General features: G+C 45.6%; 1 protein-coding gene across 1 annotated transcript; it reads right to left on the bottom strand.

Moving 5' to 3' along the window:
* Positions 1-2,526: 2,526 nt before the first annotated feature.
* LOC308679374 (microspherule protein 1) lies at positions 2,527-19,254 on the bottom strand. Its single transcript, XM_081346983.1, has 14 exons — positions 19,178-19,254; positions 16,221-16,350; positions 14,610-14,748; positions 12,715-12,873; positions 11,618-11,727; positions 9,042-9,150; positions 8,109-8,247; positions 7,943-8,018; positions 7,238-7,266; positions 6,567-6,659; positions 6,007-6,089; positions 5,283-5,370; positions 4,141-4,268; positions 2,527-3,428 (listed from the first exon to the last, which is right to left on the bottom strand). The coding sequence occupies exons 2-14, from the start codon at positions 16,328-16,330 to the stop codon at positions 3,342-3,344; spliced, it is 1,350 nt and encodes a 449-aa protein (XP_081203109.1). The 5' UTR covers positions 16,331-16,350; positions 19,178-19,254; the 3' UTR covers positions 2,527-3,341.
* Between the last annotated feature and the right edge of the window lie 1,157 nt (positions 19,255-20,411).

Genomic DNA, 20,411 nt, shown 5'->3' with positions numbered 1-20,411 from the left:
TGAATGACGAGGTCATCATAGAAAGAAAAAAAGACTTGCTTCCAAGCCCTCCCTCCCTCTCTCCCCTCCCCCCAGTTATCACTTCCTGAGCCGATTGTGGGATAAGAGTGTTGTATGCAGACAAGGCAGCCATGAAGACAAACATGGGCTCAAGCCTTAAGAGAACTTAATTGGTCAAAAACAGCCCTTTGATTTGTAGGGTGGAGAGGCTTGGCTTTGGTGGGTTTCTGGGCAGTCTTCAAAGGCAGGTCCAAACTGGACAAACGCTTCCCTGCTGCTGATCAAGATGAAAGTCGTGTATCGGAAGCCACCAAGTGCGGATTTGTCCCAAAGGTGCTTTTTCAAAAAGCCGCTGGGCTTTCTTTGTGTTATGACCCAGGTGGTGAAGACAATGCAGGCCTCCAAAGAGTTCTTTATTTCTCTTACAACAGTGGCCCTCCAACAACCGATAAGGCTCCACCCTCACCCTACCCTGAAGGCAGCCACCCTCAGTCCCCCCCAAAACAACAGCCCTTGTAGTACCAAGAAAGCCCCCAGAGTAGGAGCATGCTCACAGGGGCAAGGTCCCCCTGGGGCTCCAAGTCCAATCCACCAGGCAGGGCCCAGGCACAAGACCAGGGCAGTCCTCAGGACGAGAAACAGGTCCCAGAAAAGACACAGTCCCAAAGCCCCGGTGAAGCAAAGGCCACCAGAGAAGGGCGAGGCCCAAAACGAAATGCGAAGAGCAATCTTCCAAGCGAGGCAAGGCAAACAGCAACAGGCACGAGTAAAAGCCACACCCCAGTCCAAAGCCTTTGAAGAGTTTACTTCATGCTACCAGTATTTCTTTGGGACGAGCCCACCCCCCCCCCAACCCCCCACCCCACAAAGTCCAAGATCAAACCGTTCAATGGGCAAAAACGGGTGCGAGAAAAAGTATAGCACTTCCTCCTTTTCTCCCCAGCTTCCTGATTGGTCCTGTATGTTTCCAGAGGCCTAGTGGTCTATCGCCAGAACTCCTAAAATTCCGCGCGTTTACAGTAGTTGGAAAAGCAATTCTGTCATCGGGGAGGGCTCCAGTCTTAAGTAAAAAGGCAAGCAAATGACCTCCTTTCCCTTGCATCATTTCCCAGGTGGCTGAGCTGTCCGGGCAAGTTCAGCAAATGCGGGAGGGCCTGCACTCTTTGCGCCAGGCGGTCCAGCTCTTCCTTCTCTCCCAGACACCAGCCCAGCAGCGAGTCGACCCGCCTGCCTCTTTCCCCCACTCAGATGCTCCTACTACGCCTCTGCTGAGCCCCCTCATGGTCGACACGGGACTTTCGCCAGCTTTCTGCTCCCACAGCGCACCACCGGCACCTTGCCCTAATGGAGCCTGTGGCAGAGTACAGTGGATGTGGGCCCCTTCAGCCGGGCAGAGCTCCCCCTGGCCTGGCACATTTTGGACCCTGGGACGCCGAGCAAGGGATTCTGAGGCGGGAGTGCTTTCACCCTCTGGTCACGGTCCCAAGGACCAAGGGAACAACACACCGATGCCAAACCCGAGCCAAAGAGAGCGCTCTGTGCCCCAAGCTTGCTCCGCCACAGATCCAGCATGCCGTACAAGCTCTCCAGAAATCAAACTTTCTAGGACTCAAGACTGTGATTCCTCCAGCCTTGAGATGGTGCTGATTGGTGCTGGGGACGATGGTTCTACATGCAGTGGGCCCTGCTGGATAGAGGAAGAAGGGACAGGGATATGAGTGCGCTGAGCACAACCGATTACACAAAGATCAGGCCCTGGGATTTTTCTGTCCTGGGAATATCAAGGATTAGCCCTTATCTTATGGGACCGGATGCTCTCCCATATTAGGGGACAGAGAATGCAACAGAGAAAGGCCACAATCAGCTCTTCCAAAGTCGAGAGAGAGAGAGAGTTGCAATTGTCCTTATGATGGAGACAGAAGAAAAAGACAGCAAATGCCACAAAACACCCTGGGACAGCAAAGGCACCTTTTGTCTCGACAAAAGTAGATAACTGCAAGCTGCTGTAAGAGTTTCTACTGTCAAAAGCCAAACCTGGTCCATCTGAGTGGTTATGTGGGCTAGGGAATACATCCATGCATCACAGCTTGAAATATGCAAACGTACCCATATTTGTACATGATTCCATTTTAGACAACCTTCCTTCAGGCAGCTGCATTGTTAAGACATTGCTGGGGAGATAGTGAGTGGAATGGGAGTGGAAAGTCCCCCCCCCCGAGCATGTAATTTTCAAATGGGAAGGCAGGTCCAAGACTATCCCCAGCCCTATGTAAGACTGGAGCTGAGCACCCTTTTTATAAAATAAAAAGTATGTTTTGAACTCTGATTGCTTACTTTATGAACTGCTGTTGCTCAGGTGTTGTCCTTCTGAGGCTCGTGAGCAACCTTTCCCATGCTAAATCACGGCACGTAGAACCACTACCGAAGTTAAATGAAAATCATAAACTTCAGTTATAAAATGTACGGAAAAAGAAGATTCGGCAATAAACTTCGCCGCCAGTTCAATTCAGGCCACTAGCCAGTCTGCACTGTTGCACAAGAAATTTTAATGGACACAAAAGCTAGTTTTTTAAAAGGTAGCAATGCAAAGGCTGCACTTTAAATAATTAGATTTGCTTCCATTTTTTTTGCCATTGCTTTTAAAACCCCAATCAAAACTATGACTGACAACTGGTAAGCTTATTCTACCCCACAGTTACAGGCAAGGATATGCTTGCACCGAGGAGGCACATGCCAAAAGCTAAAATAGCTCATTAGTCTGTCAACACCCCTGATAAGTAGTAATATTGTACCACATAGAGATATAGGAACAGATGGACCTCTATTTTTATAACCAACCTTACTTGGAATAAATCTGTTTTGTTTTTTCATACACGAGGAACTGAGATTCTAGTGGACAATACCTGAAAAACTGACATCTAAAAATGACACTAACATGGTGCCGATGAGAGGACTGATAACTATTATATTAGCTCGACATTGGCTCTCCCCACGTCCACTCCTGAAAAATCTCGTCACTCTGTTCCCAAAGACAGTCAAGCACAATAGTCAATAGAAGCAGGAAGCCGTTTCTCGCCCAAGCCAGGGTACTCAGCAAAGGGCTTCCGTTAGCCACTGTTTTCAGCCCGCCTCTCTTAACCCCACCCACCCCTTCTCTCTCCGGTGGTCGAGTGTGTGCACACGCACGAAACAAAGAGTTCCTCTATGCTAAAAGAAAAGGCCCAGGATGGCTTTTTGTCCGAGCCTCAAAGGAGGCAAACTGGAGGAAGCTGCATTAGCAGCAAAGGAAATAGCAGTTCCCGCTGGAGGAAGGAGTGGGGTCGTCTGGGTTGATCCAAGCCTCAGGGCTGGGCAATTTTGGCAGCTTCTGCCTTGATAAGGGCAATCAAATCTTGGTTGATGAGGAAAACAAAGCGCAAGCTGGCAATCTAGAAAAAAAGAGGGAAGGAGGGAGAATAGAATTCAATCAGTTGATTTGTACAGATTCTGCTTTCATGCCCAGTTAAGACATGAGCCACCTTGAGAAGTTTTTCTCCCGGTGTGGAGATCTTCCATGGCAGCTAACTAGAAGGTTCTTAGGCTAAAGTGACTCATGTGTCCTCCTTCCTGGCCAGGAGGGAACATGAGCTGCCCCCCCCCATTTAAGGCCACCTCCCCATCTGAGAGCCACAGTCCCAGCCCCTCTGAAGGTGCCACACTGATGGAGGCTGTTAGCCTCTGGGCTCAACTGAGTCCATGCAGAGAGGCTGTAAGCATGGGGTAGACCCACTGCTAATTTGCCCCGGCTATTGTTACTAAATGTATAGCAACATTTGTATTCTGGCCACTTCAAGTTAATTCTAAGCCATTCAATGTTTAAACAATACACAGGTAAAGCAGAACGATAGCAGCCAACGTAAAGATCCCAGTACTTTAGTACAGTAAGTCCACAAAAGCATGTTAAAATTAACACAAGAATAAAAATTACAGATTCGGCAAAAATTGGCAAGAAATGCTCTCGAATTTAACCCGAGCTCTAATTTCCCACCCTCTAAGAAGAAAACATTAGTGATCAAGAGTGATTGGCACATCCCTACAGGCAAGGAGACAACAGCTAACTCCCACGTTTTCTGCTACAGAGCACAGCCAGCCCCTGCTCACCTCGACCACAGAGTTATTGCTGAGTTTCCACTTGCTGCCACAAAGGACTGGCCGCCCATCAACATAAATGGGCCGTCGGCCTTCATTCGCCAAGAAAAAGTCCCCGTTGTTCTTCAGCTTGATGACACCTGTGTGCATTTGGGAAGAGATTAAGGTGACTTGGACTTCTCCCCAGGAGGAAGAGAGCAAGGCCATGAGGGAAGGTAACTGGGTCCTAAGCCACATGAATTTAGGCCACAGCCACCGGGGTACTTACTGCCTTTAGAGGACATGCTGACCTTTCTTGAGAAAGAGTTACCTTCAAACGTTAAAGAGGCAATCTCCCACTCAGAGAAGGCTCTCAAACTATGCAGCCTGAAGAAAGGCCGCTGGATACAGGTAGTCCTCGACTTACAAAGTTATGACAGACATTCCGCCCCCCCACACACACACACACACCTCAAAAGCTACTTTGTGACCCGATTTCAAAGTTCTGACAGATACGCGCCGATCTACCCAGTCATGTGATTGCATCTTGGGTTCTTGGCAACCAGCTCACCTTTATGGCCACCCGTAGCATCCCGTGGTCATGTGACTGTGGGTTTTGATGCTTTTGCCAGGTTGCGACGTTTACGTCCCGTTTCTGACAAAAAAACGCCCGTTGGATAAAATGGATTTGCTTAGGCACGGCGTTCACTTAACGGCGTTCACTTAATGACCACCAAAAAAAACCACCCCCAAAAAACATCAGCTCAAGTCGTGCCTCAACTTACAACGGTAATTCCATTCTCAGGCACGGTCGTAAATCGAGGACTACCTGAATGTACTTTTTCACATGCGGATAATAAATGTATGAGGAAAAACTGCAGAGCTGGCTAGGGGTTCACAGGATTCCAACAAATGCCTCAGACTTCATAGGGTCATCAGGATGGGCAAACGATCATCTTACTTTTGCACTGCTTTCAAATTTTAAAAACAGCTGTTTCTCCTGGCCAAAAAAAATTCCCAGGCATCTTACACAGTGAAGCCAGTGTATCAGGAACCACGAACAAGACTCTGGGATCTGGTTCCTGATAGTAATACTATCTTACCATGGCTGTACACATCTCGCTCAAAAGTTGTTTTTTTTCCAGTAATTCAGAGGCAAGAATTAATTCCGGTACCTTGTTTGCGGGAGATTTTCCAAGCAGGGCCTTCCAGTGCCAGATCTACATCAATCTGGTTGTCTTTGGTGGCTCTGCCAAGTGTGATCTACAAAAGGAAATTAGATTAAAAAAAATAATCACTTGGCACAGCAAGCATAGCAGGGTTTTTGCTGGCATCAGCGATCAAAATGAATCAGGTGAACTGACCCAATACATTTGTTTCTGATTATGCAAAAGCTGACTTTTCTAAAAGTCCAGATGATGGCATGGAGACAAGCTAAGTGAAAGAAAAAAAAGCGAAGTTCATCACAGGATTGAAAAAATTACGCTAAGAAACGCGGGTTCTCAGCTTTTCACTTTGTCACAAAGTAAATTACGTATTAAGAGTGTAACAGTAAAGGAATGGAAATCAGAACCAATGTTAAATTCTCCGCTCCAGTGCCAGCATGATGTTATCTTCCACTGCCTGGAAAGAGAATAATAATAATAAAAAAATACCAGTACCTCTTGAATTAAAAAACTGTTCTTCTCTCAAAATGTTCTCACTGAAATAGCCCAGAGTCTTCAACCTTTCAGAACAAACAGGTAGGCTGTGTGCCTCAAAATCAAATGCAGCTCGATTCTGGGTAGCTAATTTGTACTATTGGAAAAAATGGTTCCACTTCCTCTCCTCGATCCAAGCCGGTAAGAAGTTCACCTCCTTAGAGTTTTGGGCCCGGCTGAAATGAAAGATGGAACTCACCTCCCGGGAGCGCATGAGGTAGCGGACCATCCGTCCACGCAGCACAGCCAAGGTCTGGTTATCAAAATCAGGGGAGCTCATTCCTAGGAAGAAGAAAAAGAGAGAAAATAGGTGGGCAAAGGTTTTGGAAAATGGGGCCGGCCCTTTTGCAACCTTGGCAAGAGAAAAGCGTCTAGCGGCTAAGGGCTGCATTTGGCATGTAAGTTTAATAAACAAATAAATAAATCGTGCTTGGGCGTTATTTATACCAGCCGTCTCCCCAATCTTTCCGGCTCCGCGGACTGGCAGTGGGGGGGGAGGGGGAAGGAGATGACTTTCACCTGCCCAACCTAATCCCGCGCATGTGCAAGTGGAGCTTCACGTGTTTCGCCCACCGCTTGCGTGGATCTGTTCCCAAAGGGGCCGCAAGGCCGGTACCAGCCCACGGATCGGGGTTTAGGGGAAACCCCCTCCCCGATTTATACCACTTCCGTTATCCAAGCTTGGCTTCCAGCTAAGTCCTTTCAAGATTCTCTGGCTGCTCTTTCCACAGCAAGGAGGCCTCTGCAGCCTTTTCTCACCTGTTATACTGTCCACCAGCACTTGCCATTTGTGCAGCTCTTGCTCCAGCTGCCGAATCTCACGCTTCTGCCTCCGGTCCGCCATAGTCAGTTCTGCAAGGAGGAAGGCAACCACCACGGAGAGCGTATGTTTCATAGAGGAAGTGCAATGGCATTATTTGATAACAAAGGCGAAGATAATTTGGGCTCCTAGAAATCCTGGGTTTGTTTCTTCCCCCACCCCCACCCCCCAAAAAATTCCCCTTCTTTACATTGCCCACCACCATTCGACCCTGGCAGCTCCTTCCTCCCCTTTTTTGCAGGGAATGATCAAGAACGTGACAGAAACCGACGGAAGAACACTAGCGTTCTTAAGCTCTCCTATCTCTCCAACAAGGCTTCTTCCATCTTTTGGCTCAGCTGCTGTCGGGCTTCTAACTTTGGAGGTTCTTACCAAAAGGAGGCAGGATGCCCTGTGGCCCTATTTCCTTGGACATCAAGCAAATACAAGTTCAGCCCTACTTTTCTTCCACAGCTTTCCAACACAGAATTAGCACTGCCCAGGGTTTTGACCGAACAGAGAATAGTCGGAACCACACAAAGCCGATAATGCAAAAACACAGCCATCTGAAGAGGAAGCTCCCATTCGGTCCATACATAGCTTCAGGTTATCAAACCAAATCTAAACTCACCGTGTTCCAACACTTCATCTGGTACATCTCTATAGGGAAAGGGGAAAAGGGTAGAGAAAAAGAGAGACGCAGGAGGTTAAGCAGACCACAGACCGCCCACTGATTACTCCAGTATCAGTCTGGCTTTTGCTCCTGTGCTACTGAAATTTCATTATTACAACCATTACAAGCACCTTGGGTCAGATTTAAGACTCTGCCACTGGTGCAATGCAGACAATTTCAAAAAGCAAACGACTACCGATTTCCAGCTGGAGTTTCCCAGGACAACCGGGATGCTGGCCGCAAAATGAATGAAAAATGAAAGGCACCGTACAGCAAAAGTGCTTTTTCCGGAGGCAACAGAAGGATGAGCAGTGAAACGTCTTCAAAAACAACAACAACAACAAGAAAGTTCAGTTGCCTCCTGAAAAAGCATCTTTGGGACAACCATGGCCTGGATGACTGAGAACTTAAATAGACGAAAGGCGCTGTAAAAGCTAGACAGTAACTGTCATCAGATCTAAGTTCTATTGCAACACAATTCCTGAATGTTCATTCATTCCTCTGTGGAAGGGAACAGGAGTGGCTTCAAACTGTCACTCTAAATACTGAATGGATGCTTGCCCACCCTAAACTCAGCCCAGCCACATTTTTTGGCACAATGCTCTATGGCTTCAATTGGGGGGGGGGGGGAGAGAAAGAGTTATCAACCAGCTTCTCTCTTACTTCAGCTTGCTGTCATCTATCATGTCTTCAGCATCTGAGAAGTTGAGCACTTGGTCTCCTTTGGGCAATGGCTGCACTGCAGAGAGGGCACATGGTAGTTTAGAATTCAGACCCCAAGCTTGGCCTCAGCCTCAGCCTCAGCCCAGGAACCAGCAGGCCGCCTTACCTGTTTGATCGTCCAGGAGGTAGTACTGCTTCATGAGCTGCCAATGGGTCTGCAAGACTTTGGCAGTGCGGGAAGGGTAGAAAACCTCCGGGTGTTTGTGCAGCAGATCCTGGAATGTATCCAAAGTAGGCTGGCTGGTCTAGGTGAACAGCAGAGAGGGAAAGCGGAAACTTTCCATTACACAGAGTGGCGTTTATTATCATTTTCACTACTAAGGGTCTTAATCAGGCTTAAATTTTAACTCAAGCTTCGGTTTCGTTTTTTGTGGGTTTTTTTTTTTACTAACTTTAGATTTCCCAAAAGACCACAGAAGTGAGATTTACAATGGTATCAGACCTAATCTGGCCTGAGACATTGTATGATGTGTATTAACTACAGAAACAAAGAATAACTCTCATTAAAAGCCTTTCTGGGCACTAAGAGGAGGAAATTGCCATGAGCTACTTCAGACATGTCAAACACAAGGCCCGGGGGGGGGCAGATCCGGCCCACAAAGTGGTTTCATGTGGCCCGCGAAGCCATCCTGGAAACAGTGAGGGAACGGCCCCCGCTGCCTTGGCCCTGGCCCAGAGACCCTCCTCCTGCCAGAGACCCTCAGATCTGTCCCACTCCTGCCCAGGCCCCCATAGGCACCCTTGATGCGAACGAGGTAGAGCTGGCCACGCCCACCCAGTAGGCCACACACACTCTAGCCACGCCCACCCAGTAGGCCACGCCCACCCTGGCCATACCCACCCGACCCCCTGAGGGCAACCGCAATGCTGATGCGGCCCTCAATGAAATTGAGTTTGACACCCCTGAGCTACAGGGAGCAAAAGCAGAACTTGTGAGGCCTTAACGACTGATACAAAAGGCCTCTCAGATACTCAAGTCTGCTTTGTGCCAGGGATACTAGGGCTGGGGGATATGACACCCAGAGGCATTGCTCCTTACCGATCCGACTTTGCTTAGCAGCTGTTCCTCTGCTTTGCTGAATAACACTTTGCTCTGCATTGATGCAATGGCTTCAGGATGCAGTTGCCTCATTGCTTGGCAAGACAGCCTGTAGGGAATGAAGGCAAAGGGACCAAAAATTCATGGGCTTCCCTGACTCAGTGGGGCTGTTGTCTCTCAAGAGTCTCCAGCAGCATTTGACCAGCAGGAAAAGAGGAAAAACAAAGCTACACACTGGGCCTCTTTTCTTAATACGTAAACAAATCCAATACATTTAAATCCCAAATAGTGGATCTACACGTCCTATCTTTTTCGAAGGAGGTATGTAAGGATTTTTCCACCTTTTAGAAAGCTATCCTGACGTTTACTCCAAGCAAATGCAAGATGACTTTTTCAGGAAAGGTTGGAGATGTCAAGAATAAACATTTCACGTTAATTCCAGCACTGATGAACCAGAAACTAGTTCTCTCAACTTAAAACCATCTTCCCTCTCGGTCATCTTGAAGAATTTTATTAGTTTTGTACTAGTAGGATTCCAGTCTTTAGGGCCACCTGATTAGAAAACCCTTCTTTACCCAATAAAATAATAAAATAAAATAAAATAAAATAAAATAAAATAATAAAATAAAATAAAATAAAATAATAAAATAAAATAAAATAAAATAAAATAATAAAATAAAATAAAATAAATAAAATAAAATAAAATAATAATAAAATAAAATAAAATAAAATAAAATAAAATAAAATAAAATAAAATAAAATAAAATAAAATAAAATAAAATAATAAAATAAAATAAAATAAAATAGGCACTGGGAAGCAGAACATCCAAATACCTTTTCCAATGGTCAGGAATCGTTATTCACCTCTACAATGAAGACATGCTGAACTAGGACCCAGATTGTTGGGGGGCAATAAGCTGACTTTGTAATAATGCCGCTTGGGGCCCCCCGAAAGCCCTAATAAGCAGGCATATACACAGAATGAAGGCTATTGCTAAGCACATTGGTTTGTGCTTTACATTGTAAGCCGCCCTGAGTCTTTGGAGAAGGGCGGGATATAAATGGGATTAAAATAAAAAATAAAAATAAATAAAACTAGAACAAACGTAACCGTATAAGAGCTGTAGAAGGAATGGATGAACTACAGGCAGGAATGTAACCAGTTCTGTCTCAGCTTCTCTTCCTCTTTCAGCTTGACTAGGCCTTCTGGATTTGTCCCGGACACTCTGCCTAGTAGGGAACCAGCTGACACAGCCATGCACCAGCAGGAGCCACGGCTGCAGAGGAAGCAGCCAGCAGGAGCACAGACGATAAGGGCACTGGCGCAAGCAGACCAGGCCTGCTGCGTGGAGACTCTTAATTCTCTGCTCCACTGGAACACACTGAGCTTGCTTCTTCCTCAAAGGAAGAGGAAACTTTCAACATCCCACTTGAAAGAATCGGATCAAGAAGTTAAGATAACATCCCTGGGGTATGGAAGAAAAGATCTTGGTTGGCAATGGCACCGGCAGCAAGCTGAAGGGACACCCAAACGATGACACAGAGGCAATTGCACCTATTTGTCATCTATTCTCCCTATCGACCAGCGTGAGAGGTGGCAGTCACCCCCTGCTTCCCAGCAGCTGTGAAACTGCAGATAAAGTGGGAGAAGGGATGGCAATCTTGATCATTTCCCCCCCCACACACACACACCTAGCAATCAATGAATCCCCACTGGTTCAGGGGTTCGCTTTCCTAGCAAGAAAAGCTACGAGAGCAGCAGCACCAGCTATACTGAAAGGAATGGGGAAGGTTGACTCAGCCTTCCATCCTTCCCAGGTAGGTAAAATGAGGACCCAGATTGTTGGGGGCAATAAGCTGACTTTGTAATAATGCCACTTGGGGGGGCCCGAAAGCCCTAATAAGCAGGCATATACATAGAATGAAGGCTATTGCTAAGCACATTTGATTTGTGCTTTAGATTGTAAGCCGCCCTGAGTCTTCGGAGAAGGGCGGGATATAAATGGGATTTTTTTAAAAAAATGCTTGCCAGACATTATAATAATAAGAGTGGCAGAGAGAGAGAGAGAGAGAGACCCCTAATACATACTTTGCCACATACCTGGCCACGTGTAACCGTTTATTCCAAGACTCTGCTTGAAAGTAGAATCTATTCAGTCAAAACAACTCACTTCCAAATAAGAACACATAGCAGGGGTACCCAGTATTTCCTGCTCTGCAGACAGGCAGCAAGGGGGAAGGAGGGGATGGTTTCACGCACGGGCCTGCCGCTTGCACAAATGGCCATTGCCTGGTATCAGGCCGCAGACCGGGGGGGGGGGAGGGTTGGTGACCCCAGGTATGTAGGATCTCCACAAAGGAAAGTTCTCTGGAAACTAGACCAAAACACATTTGTCTTTCAGCACACCAGGACGCTTGCCTCCCCTCAGAGAGTGATCTGCTTCTAGTCCTCAGCTGGTAGTGAGGTCAGGTTGCCACCTGCCTCATCTTGGAAACGAAGAGAGTGAGAGGCCCCTCACCACAGCTCTGTTCTCCCCCTTTGAGAATCAGGACTGTGTGAATATGACCAAACTTACTTGGAAATCACAGGGTCGTAGAGGAGAGCGTACCACCGCTCCTGGATTTCTCGCAGATTAAAGCGACAGCTGAACTTTACTCCCAGATGCACAGAGGTCAGATCGTTGGTCTTCAGAGAGAAAGAGAAAGAGCTCTCAATTTTAGGGTGGGGGAAACACAAAAGAAAGAAAGAAAGAAAGAAAGAGAGAGAGAGAGAGAGAGAGAGAGAGAGAGAGAGAGAGAGAGAGAGAGAGAGAGAGAGAGAGAGAGAGAAAGAAAGAAAGAAAGAAAGAAAGAGAGAGAGAGAGAGAGAGAGAGAGAGAGAGAGAGAGAGAGAGAAAGAAAGAAAGAAAGAAAGAAAGAAAGAAAGAAAGAAAGAAAGAAAGAAAGAAAGAAAGAAAGAAAGAAAGATCTATACTGACTTCTAAGCACTTTGACCTTAAATGAAACAGAACCCACTGAAGGATAAAGCAATCAAAAACTGATTACAAAAAAATGCCGAGGAGGAATGGATGGCTTCAGAAAATTAATATACTTCTGCAGCTACAGTGGACTGAATCGGGCCACTGACCCACCAGCTTCAATACCGGCTAAGCAGGTCGTCCTCGACTTACTACCGTAATGGTACCTGCATTAAGCAAATGTGGCAGTTGTAAAGCGCATGCGTCAGTCAGTCCTAAAGCAAACCCACTGTTCACCATGGAGCATTTTTGCTGAAAACCAGAAGCCCCGGGTATTGGGGGGAAAAACATGGCAAAATACAATCGTGTGACACAAGACACTGCAAATGGCAGTAAATGCAGGCCAGATGCCAAGCACCCAACATGCGGTTACCCATTAGATCGGGGGGGGGGGTTGGTTTCCATCATAGCTTCGGTTGCTAAGCAACTGGTTGTAAGTTGAGGACTGCCTGTTCTGATAGAAGCACACATCAGAAAAATTCTGGAAGAGGGCGAGAATGGCCTCCAGACGTATTTTGAAAGGAACTGCTTAGGAGCCTCACGTAAGCTATTCTAGTTTTCTTGAGAGAAGAATGGCACCCAAAGGATTTAAATAGCCTTTCCTGAGCCACTATGGATAAACATCTGGAACAGGTGTTCTAAGCCCATTTCACTACCTGAAGCACAGCATTGATCAGTAACAGGTCATCGGTGGGTTTCCAGCGGCCCAAATCCTTGGTGACCTGCAAGGGCTGCTTGCTCTTCTTCATCCGTTTGGTCAGGCTGGGATTTGGAGCAGGGCTTGGCGTGACAGCGGTTGAGATGGACTTGGACACCTGGAGAGGCAGAGTGGGAAAGTGACACAGAATCACAAGAGACACAGCCATGAGGGAGGCCAAAACACTCCAGGCAGCTGAGTAATAAAATAACTAATGTTCACATCCTAGACTAGTGTTTCTTACAAGTGCAGTCCTAGGACCCCTGGATGGGGGAGAATCCCAAGAACTTCTCAGGGATTTGCAAATTCAAAATGATTTTCTAGCGCATGTTGAAAAATAATACAATATTAAAATCCCATTAAACAAATGTGAAAAGCGGGAGCGGCAGTGGGTGTAGTCAGAATTTTTAACACGGTCAAAAACAGCGATAAATATAACCCACACAAACAAAAGCTCTTTTGAAACCCTCCGTAATATTTAAAACGGGAAAGGTGTCCTGAGAGAAAAAAAGTTTAATAAACACCGCTCCAGGCAGAGAGAGACCAGTTCTAGGCAAGGCAGGCTGTGATGTTTTAAAAGTAAAAATGTTCCCCCGCACATGCGTGCTAGTCGTTTCCGACTCTAGAGGCCGGTGCTCATCTCCGTTTCAAAGCCGAAGAGCCAGTGCTTGTCCGAGGACGTCTCCGTGGTCATGTGGCCAGCATGACTAGACGCCAAAGGCGCACGGAACGCTGTTACCTTCCCACCGTAGTGGTCCCTATTTTTCTACTTGCATTCTTATGTGCTTTCGAACTGCTAGGTTGGCAGAAGCTGGGGCGAGTAACAGGCGCTCACTCTGTTACGCGGCACTCGGGATTCGACCCGCCAACTGCCAACCTTCTGATCAACAAGCTCAGCGTCCCAACCCACTGAGCCACCGCGTCCCTTGTTTTAAAAGTATGGCAGTCTAAACTTGGTTTACACCTCAGCATTCTTACCCAGTCTGAACACTCAAGGTAACCACCAGCCTTCAGTTAGTCTAATTGCCCATCTGAACTAGCTGCAGCATCTCTGTCAGGCTATACCAGGGGTAGGCAACCTCGGCTCTTTTATGACTCAAGGACTTCAACTCCCAGAACTCCTGAGTCAGCATAGCTGACTCAGGAATTCTGGGAGTTGAAGTCCATGAGTCATAAAAGAGCCAAGGTTGCCTACCCCTGGGCTATACTAACAGGGACAGTTTGACCTGTCATAGTCATCTTGACAGGTCCTCTGCTTGCCCTGCTCAGAGATCTATCATTGCAACGGAGCAAGCGATGGCAGGAATCGATCCAGGAAGTCTGGCCAGCTGTAGCAAGACTGAGGCGGCAGAAATAGGGCGAGAGAAAGAACAGGGAAGATTATTTCATCTACTCAAAAGAGTCTTCTGTAGGCCTTCAATTCAGAAGGCAAGCGAGGTGACAGGAAGCAGAAGCCCTTGGATTCCTCTTTTCCTATGAGGACACGGGAATCTAACTTTGCCTGGCAGGATTGGCTTATTCCACACGAAAGGGGATTTCAAACCAGCCCAGCTTTTAGAATGTATTGTCAGTTACAGAGAAACAAAAGAAGCTGCCTCTAAACAAACTGCCAGTCAGACTTACGAATGACAAAAAACCCCAAAGAACTAAAAGGTTGGGCGCCATTGTTTCTCAACACGTACCTATGTATTTAAGATATGCATGGAGGTTTTTGTCCTGGAATGTGGATTCAATAAAAGAGTCATAGTTAAGCTACGGTAAAACTGTCTTATGCGTGGCATGGAGAACAGTAAGGGGATTTCTGCAGGCCCTCTCTCAGTGAAACGCAATGAGGCAGATCAGCCACTGACTCACCTTCTTCTTTTCACTAGAAGATGGCTCACTGCCAGAGCAGCGTCCCGGCTCCACCCCGCTGGGGCCTTTGGCCCGGCTCGATGATTTGGCAAGGCTGCTTTCTACCAGCTCATCATCAAATTTCTTCCGCTTGATGAACCTAGAATGGTGAACATCCGCATTGCCATAATCTCAAGGAAACAGCTGTCCCCTTCACTACTTTCTTGAACAATAGCGAGTCATGGGCGACTTCAGTTGGACATGCTTTCACTCGACAGAAGCCTTTTAAGAAAAGTCTAAGCTATACGTCAATAGGGCATCATTGGTCATAATAAGTCAACCAGAATTTTAACAACCGTACTTTTGAAGGGGGGGGGGTGTTTGCACAATATCCCCAGTCCCTAGGGCTAATTAATATGCAACCACATGCAACTATTTTATTGTCTCATTTTTGCGGTAATTAAGAGCAGCCGTTATTTCCAGTTAGCTCTAACAAGAACTTGAGACTAAGATGAATTGTTGGTGTAGAATTCTGGTTAGTACTGGCCGGAAGCAGTGACTGTTTCAGGTTAAAACAATGCATTTAATCATGGGAAACCTATCAGCTGTGGTTAAAAATCTGCATAGGGCAGGGTTAGGGTAGGCAACCTTGGCTCTTTTATGACTCGTGGACTTCAACTCCCAGAATTCTGGGAGTTGAGGTCCACGAGTCATAAAAGAGCCAAGGTTGCCTACCCTTGGCATAGGGTATGGGATAAAATACTCTGAGGGAAATTAATGCATTACATGAAGATGTCTCTGTAGTCAAAATGTTTGAGATATATTTTATAATTCATGTGCAAGTCTACAGGAACAGACCTTGTTCCTTAGGCCATTTGACCCCCATGAAATGTACTGGGGAAAAAAATCAAAAACTGTTTTCTAATCACCGAGAACATTACACAATTATTCTCTTTGCTTTTACAGCAATAGCATTAGCACTCAGACTTATATACCGCTTCACAGTGCTTTACAGCCCTCTCTAAGAGGTTTACAAAGTCAGCCTATCGCCCCCAACAATCTGGGTCCTCATTCTACCGACCTCGGAAGGATGGGAGGCTGAGTCAACCTTGAGCCAGTGAGAATCGAACTGCTGGCAACAGGCAGAATTAGCCTGCAATACTGCATTCTAACCACTGTACTACCATGGCTCAGTTTATGTGCTAGAAGAGAACAAATCTGGTCATTTCTGGTATATTTGGTGATTCCCAAGGTTCCATCCTTCCTTGAGTATCAAGAGAAACCACCAAGTTTGGCTGGACAACGAACATGAGACCACAGTTTGATCAGACAGCCTGTTGCCAACCTCCTGACTTAATTGGCGCAAATTAAGAGAAAGCAAAATGCTTTGGGATTGCTCCAAAAAGAGCGACTTCCATAGGTTTTCCTCAAACATCCTCAGAAAACAATGGCCACATTGCATCTGCATATGAAAGGAATCCAGCCCATCTGCCTATATTTTAGCGCTCGTTTCCAACAAGCACCGTACTTCTAAATTTTAAATTCTCAATTCTCCAAACTAAAGACGCCTTTGGAAAGCCAGGTGTCCTCCTTTCCCTGGATCACCTTCCCAACCACGTCCCATCGTAGTACCTGGATGAACTACGTCGTTTTGGAATGGCCCCCGATACTTGAGATGAGCTTCTCTTTTGTCCTGCTAGAGACTCTTCGTCTTCGGAGCGGCTAGCTGTACCCGACGCCATCAGTTTGGAATCCAAAGTGTCTGCCAAGAGACAGGAAGGCAGGTTTAGTGCTTAGCACCGACTAGTTCTGACTGGATCCCAAGCTGCAGCAATGTCTATTAGGTAGCTGATGCAGAGGGAAGCAAAGGAAAGAACTTTCGCGCAAACTGGTTATGGGTTCATCACTAACCAGCAGTCTCCGAAGTCTAAAAGAAATTGTATACTTGGAATATGTAACTTAAAAGCAAGTTAAGCACCCTCTATTATTCTAATGTATTTTTTGGCTTGGCAATATACTATTATTGATTTCAGGGGAAATTATTCTAAGCAGTGTGCTCCACGACTACAATTAGTATTGCACAGAAAACATTTTCCATCGTGACAGTTTTCAAGGAAGATCATAGTGGACATAACCACTTTGGTTACTGTTCTGCTTGACTGTTAAGAGCAGCTACAGGAAGTCCTTGTTTAGCAACCACAATTGGTTCTAGAGCAGAGGTCCCCAACCTTTTGGGCACCAGGGACCAGTTCTGTGGAGAGGGTTTTCCGTGGACTGGAGGGCGCGTGGTTTTGTCTGCTGCCTGCATCTCATGGATGGGGCTTTGCCTTTTTCTGCGGACCAGTTGCTGGCATGCCATGGCCCGGTGCCGGTCCATGGACCGGGAGTTGGGGACTCCTGTTCTAGAGACTCAGTCATTAGGTAAAGCGGTTGCTAAGTGAAAGTCACACGACTGCAATTGTGTTTACAATTTTATTTCAGCTTTCCTCTGCTTTACATTGACAAAAGGAGAAAACCCCAAATGGTCTGGTGAGCCAAACAGAACTCATTTCACAAGAAACGCAGGTAAAAGGGCAAATCTTATATTTTTTTTCCCCATTCCCTGCTCTTTGGAATGCCCAACCTGGCACTGAGATAATTAACGAAGAGAGAATGGATGTTTATATATACATTCATTGGAGAGGAAGCAATTACAAGAGAACACACAGATAGGTACTCCTTGACTTACGACTGGTCACTTGGCAACCTTCAAAGTTGCAATGGACCCACTTTGGGACCACTTACAACCAGGATTTAAAATTCCACTAGTTGGGCTCTCCCCAACAGTCACGTGACTGCCACACAGTCGCATTTACAATTGTTTAAAGCACCCTATGGACACACATTTTACGAGGGTTTTTGCTGAAAACCTGCACTTACTTCCAATTTTCAACAAAACTGTGCCCGTAGGAACCATTGGTCACTTAACCAGTGTTTGCTTAACCACAGCAGCCACTTTACAACTGTCACAATATAAAACTGTGATGGGCAAGCTCCATTACAGTTGTATGTTGAGGATTACCTGTAACGCAGGCACACAATGGAGAATAAGCACTGAAAAAGAATGAACTAGATTTTTTGTTTGCCAGCTGACCAGGAACTGACCAGGTTAAAGAAAATCTTTAGTGTAAAACTGATTAGGGTGACCTCAGTATCAGGCAGGTGAGCTTGCTGTAGAGAAAAGCAGCTTAGGAAGATATAGGCAAGGAATATAAATCTTTGCATTCCCCACCATCCAGTCAGAACTGAAGAAGCATTTTGGATGAGAAGCGGAGAAGAAAATCAAGTTGCCTTCTGAAAAAGCACCTTTGGGACAACCATGACTTGGATGACCGAGAATCTCCAAAGACAAAATGAAAGAGTTCCACAAACACCATCTTGAGTTCTTAAAAAAGAAAAGAGTGATGCCCTTGAGTTACTCCTGGTGATTTCATGGATACATGAAGTTGTTCATATGTGAATGTTGTTTATTTGGCAACAGCATGAAAGCAAATATCTTCCAGGATATTTTTTCAATTTCCTGTTTTATTATTGGGACAGCTTTGAAACAGTCTACTAGTTTCCTATCCAAGTATTAACCACATTAAGCTTATTTCAATATCAATTTGTTGACTGATTTAATGAACAGTTGCTGCCACTTGCTGGATCAATTAGAAGTAAATATATCAAGCTCAGTTCCTGATGGGTACATGACTTTGTCCATGTTATTTCCTTGGCAGGAATACAGAAATGGTTTGTTGTTGCCTATTATTCAAGTTCTACAACTCTGAGATTTCTGGATAATCTCCTATCCACTCTGCTATAACTCCCAGAAGAAAACTAAGATGTATACATATTACTAACATGACACTATTACAGTTCTGGATCAAAAGGAATAGCAGATCCCAGCCCTACTTAAGCCACTGCTTCATTCCATGACTTAAAAAGAAATACAACAAAATAAACATAGATTTCAAGTAAATGTGATAGTGTGGTACAATGGTGAGTCACAATCTTTGCTCAGAACTTCAAATAAACTGATCTAGTTTTGGGTAATATTGGTGCAGCCTTCTTTAATCTGGAGCCCTCGAGATGTGTCAGACATCGATTTAGGTGATCAAAAATTATAGGAATTCATTGGGAGGACATCAGGTTAAGAAAAGGAGTGGTATGATGAAAACAGAAATCCAAAGTGAAGAATCTTGTTCAAAATTGGGCAGCCTTCCCTAATTTTATGCCTTCCAGGAGGTTGGCCTTATGGGAATTGTGATCCAACGTTTATTTACAAAACGAAAAACTACCTTAAAAAGGCAGAATCATGCACAATTAAGGAAACCATGCAAACAATGCGAATTCAATCAGCCCAAGCGAATCAGATTGATAGAATTTGGGGAAAAGAAGAAAAGAGCAAGAGTAGAGCGCTTGCGCAGTTCTAGCCTCTTCGCCTTTTTGCGCATGCGTCCCTAGTCCGCCTCGCTCGTTTGTTTCCTAGCCAAGAAGCGAAGCTGTTTTCTCTGCCTAATCTCAATAGACTCAAGATGTTATAAACTTAAAGTCTGTAGCGGCATTACCTCACCATTCCCGATCGTTACGATAACGACAACAACGACTCCCGCCTCTCTCCCCAACGTCCATATCGGAAACGCCAGAAAAATCCCAATAACTTCCGGGGGGGGGGGAAGGAAAACGAGACAAGCGAAAGACCAGTTCCGGTTTATTGTCTCATGCCCGAGAGCCGAGTGGGGGAGCGGCCATCTTGGTTAAGGGCATCATTCCAGTGCTTCAACTTGTCCAGAAAACGTAGAAACCTCATTGCCCTCGCAAAGACTTTTTTCGGGCATCGCGATTTCAGTTTATGTCACTCGTTGCCTGATGTATTTGCACACCTTCTGATTGTCATGAAGTTTCGCTCTGCCCCTGGCTTTTAGATTAAAAAATCATTTTCTCAGACTGGAGGGGAAATATGAAATGGGATGGACAGACTGCAGACGGGACGGTGGCTTGAGTTGCTATAAGATGGATCAAATAAATCTACTCCAGTCTCGTTTTGGTTTGACAGCGCTGTACAACTGTTAGCATAAACTCGTGCTTCTTTCTCTTTGAATATTAGTTGCTGAGGAGAAATAACTGGATAGTACTTGCCTTGCTTTTGGGACTCCTCGAGAAAGTAGCAGTTGGGAGCCAGAAGACATGGCATTTAGTGAGTGTTTATGCATTATTTGGCATTAAACGGTCACTAAACCTCAGTCCTGGCATTGGGTGGAGGAAATGGCTGATTCTAGGATAATTGGAAGCAAGCTGTTTACATTTATAGCACAAACATTAGCCATCATAGCATCTGATTGTGTTAGATGGATCATTAAGTCTCGGAAATAGCGATTGTTAAGCAAGAAACGTGATTCTGAGTTACATTCATTTTATGTCAAGTGTTATAAAATCCTGTGTTAAAAGTTTGGGACACTGCAATTCATCCAGAGATTACAAGTAGCTGTCCTTTGGCCTGGGAGCAGTCTTCATGGTGTGGTAATTTGGGTACCATCTCAGTCTTAAAATGCCTTGGGTCAGTCTTTTTTCTTAATTATTGATTAATTAATTTAGAATTGATCTTGATTAAAAAAGAATACCGTGGTACTGTATAGCAGTTAGAGATGGTAGCGAAGATATTGATTCCACAGCAAGAACAGAAATGTTCCTGCTGTTTGTGGTGGTGTTAATGAAAAGCGGGTATAATTTATTATGAGTAAGAGTTATAATCTCTAATTCACTGCAGATGTGCACCACACCAGCTGGTTTATATGCCAAGAC

Source organism: Vipera berus (assembly GCF_964194415.1).
Source record: "Vipera berus genome assembly, contig: HAP1_SCAFFOLD_334, whole genome shotgun sequence".
NCBI lineage: Eukaryota > Metazoa > Chordata > Lepidosauria > Squamata > Viperidae > Vipera > Vipera berus.
The sequence above is the reverse complement of the archived record's forward strand: the minus strand, read 5'-3'. Positions and strand labels throughout refer to the sequence as shown.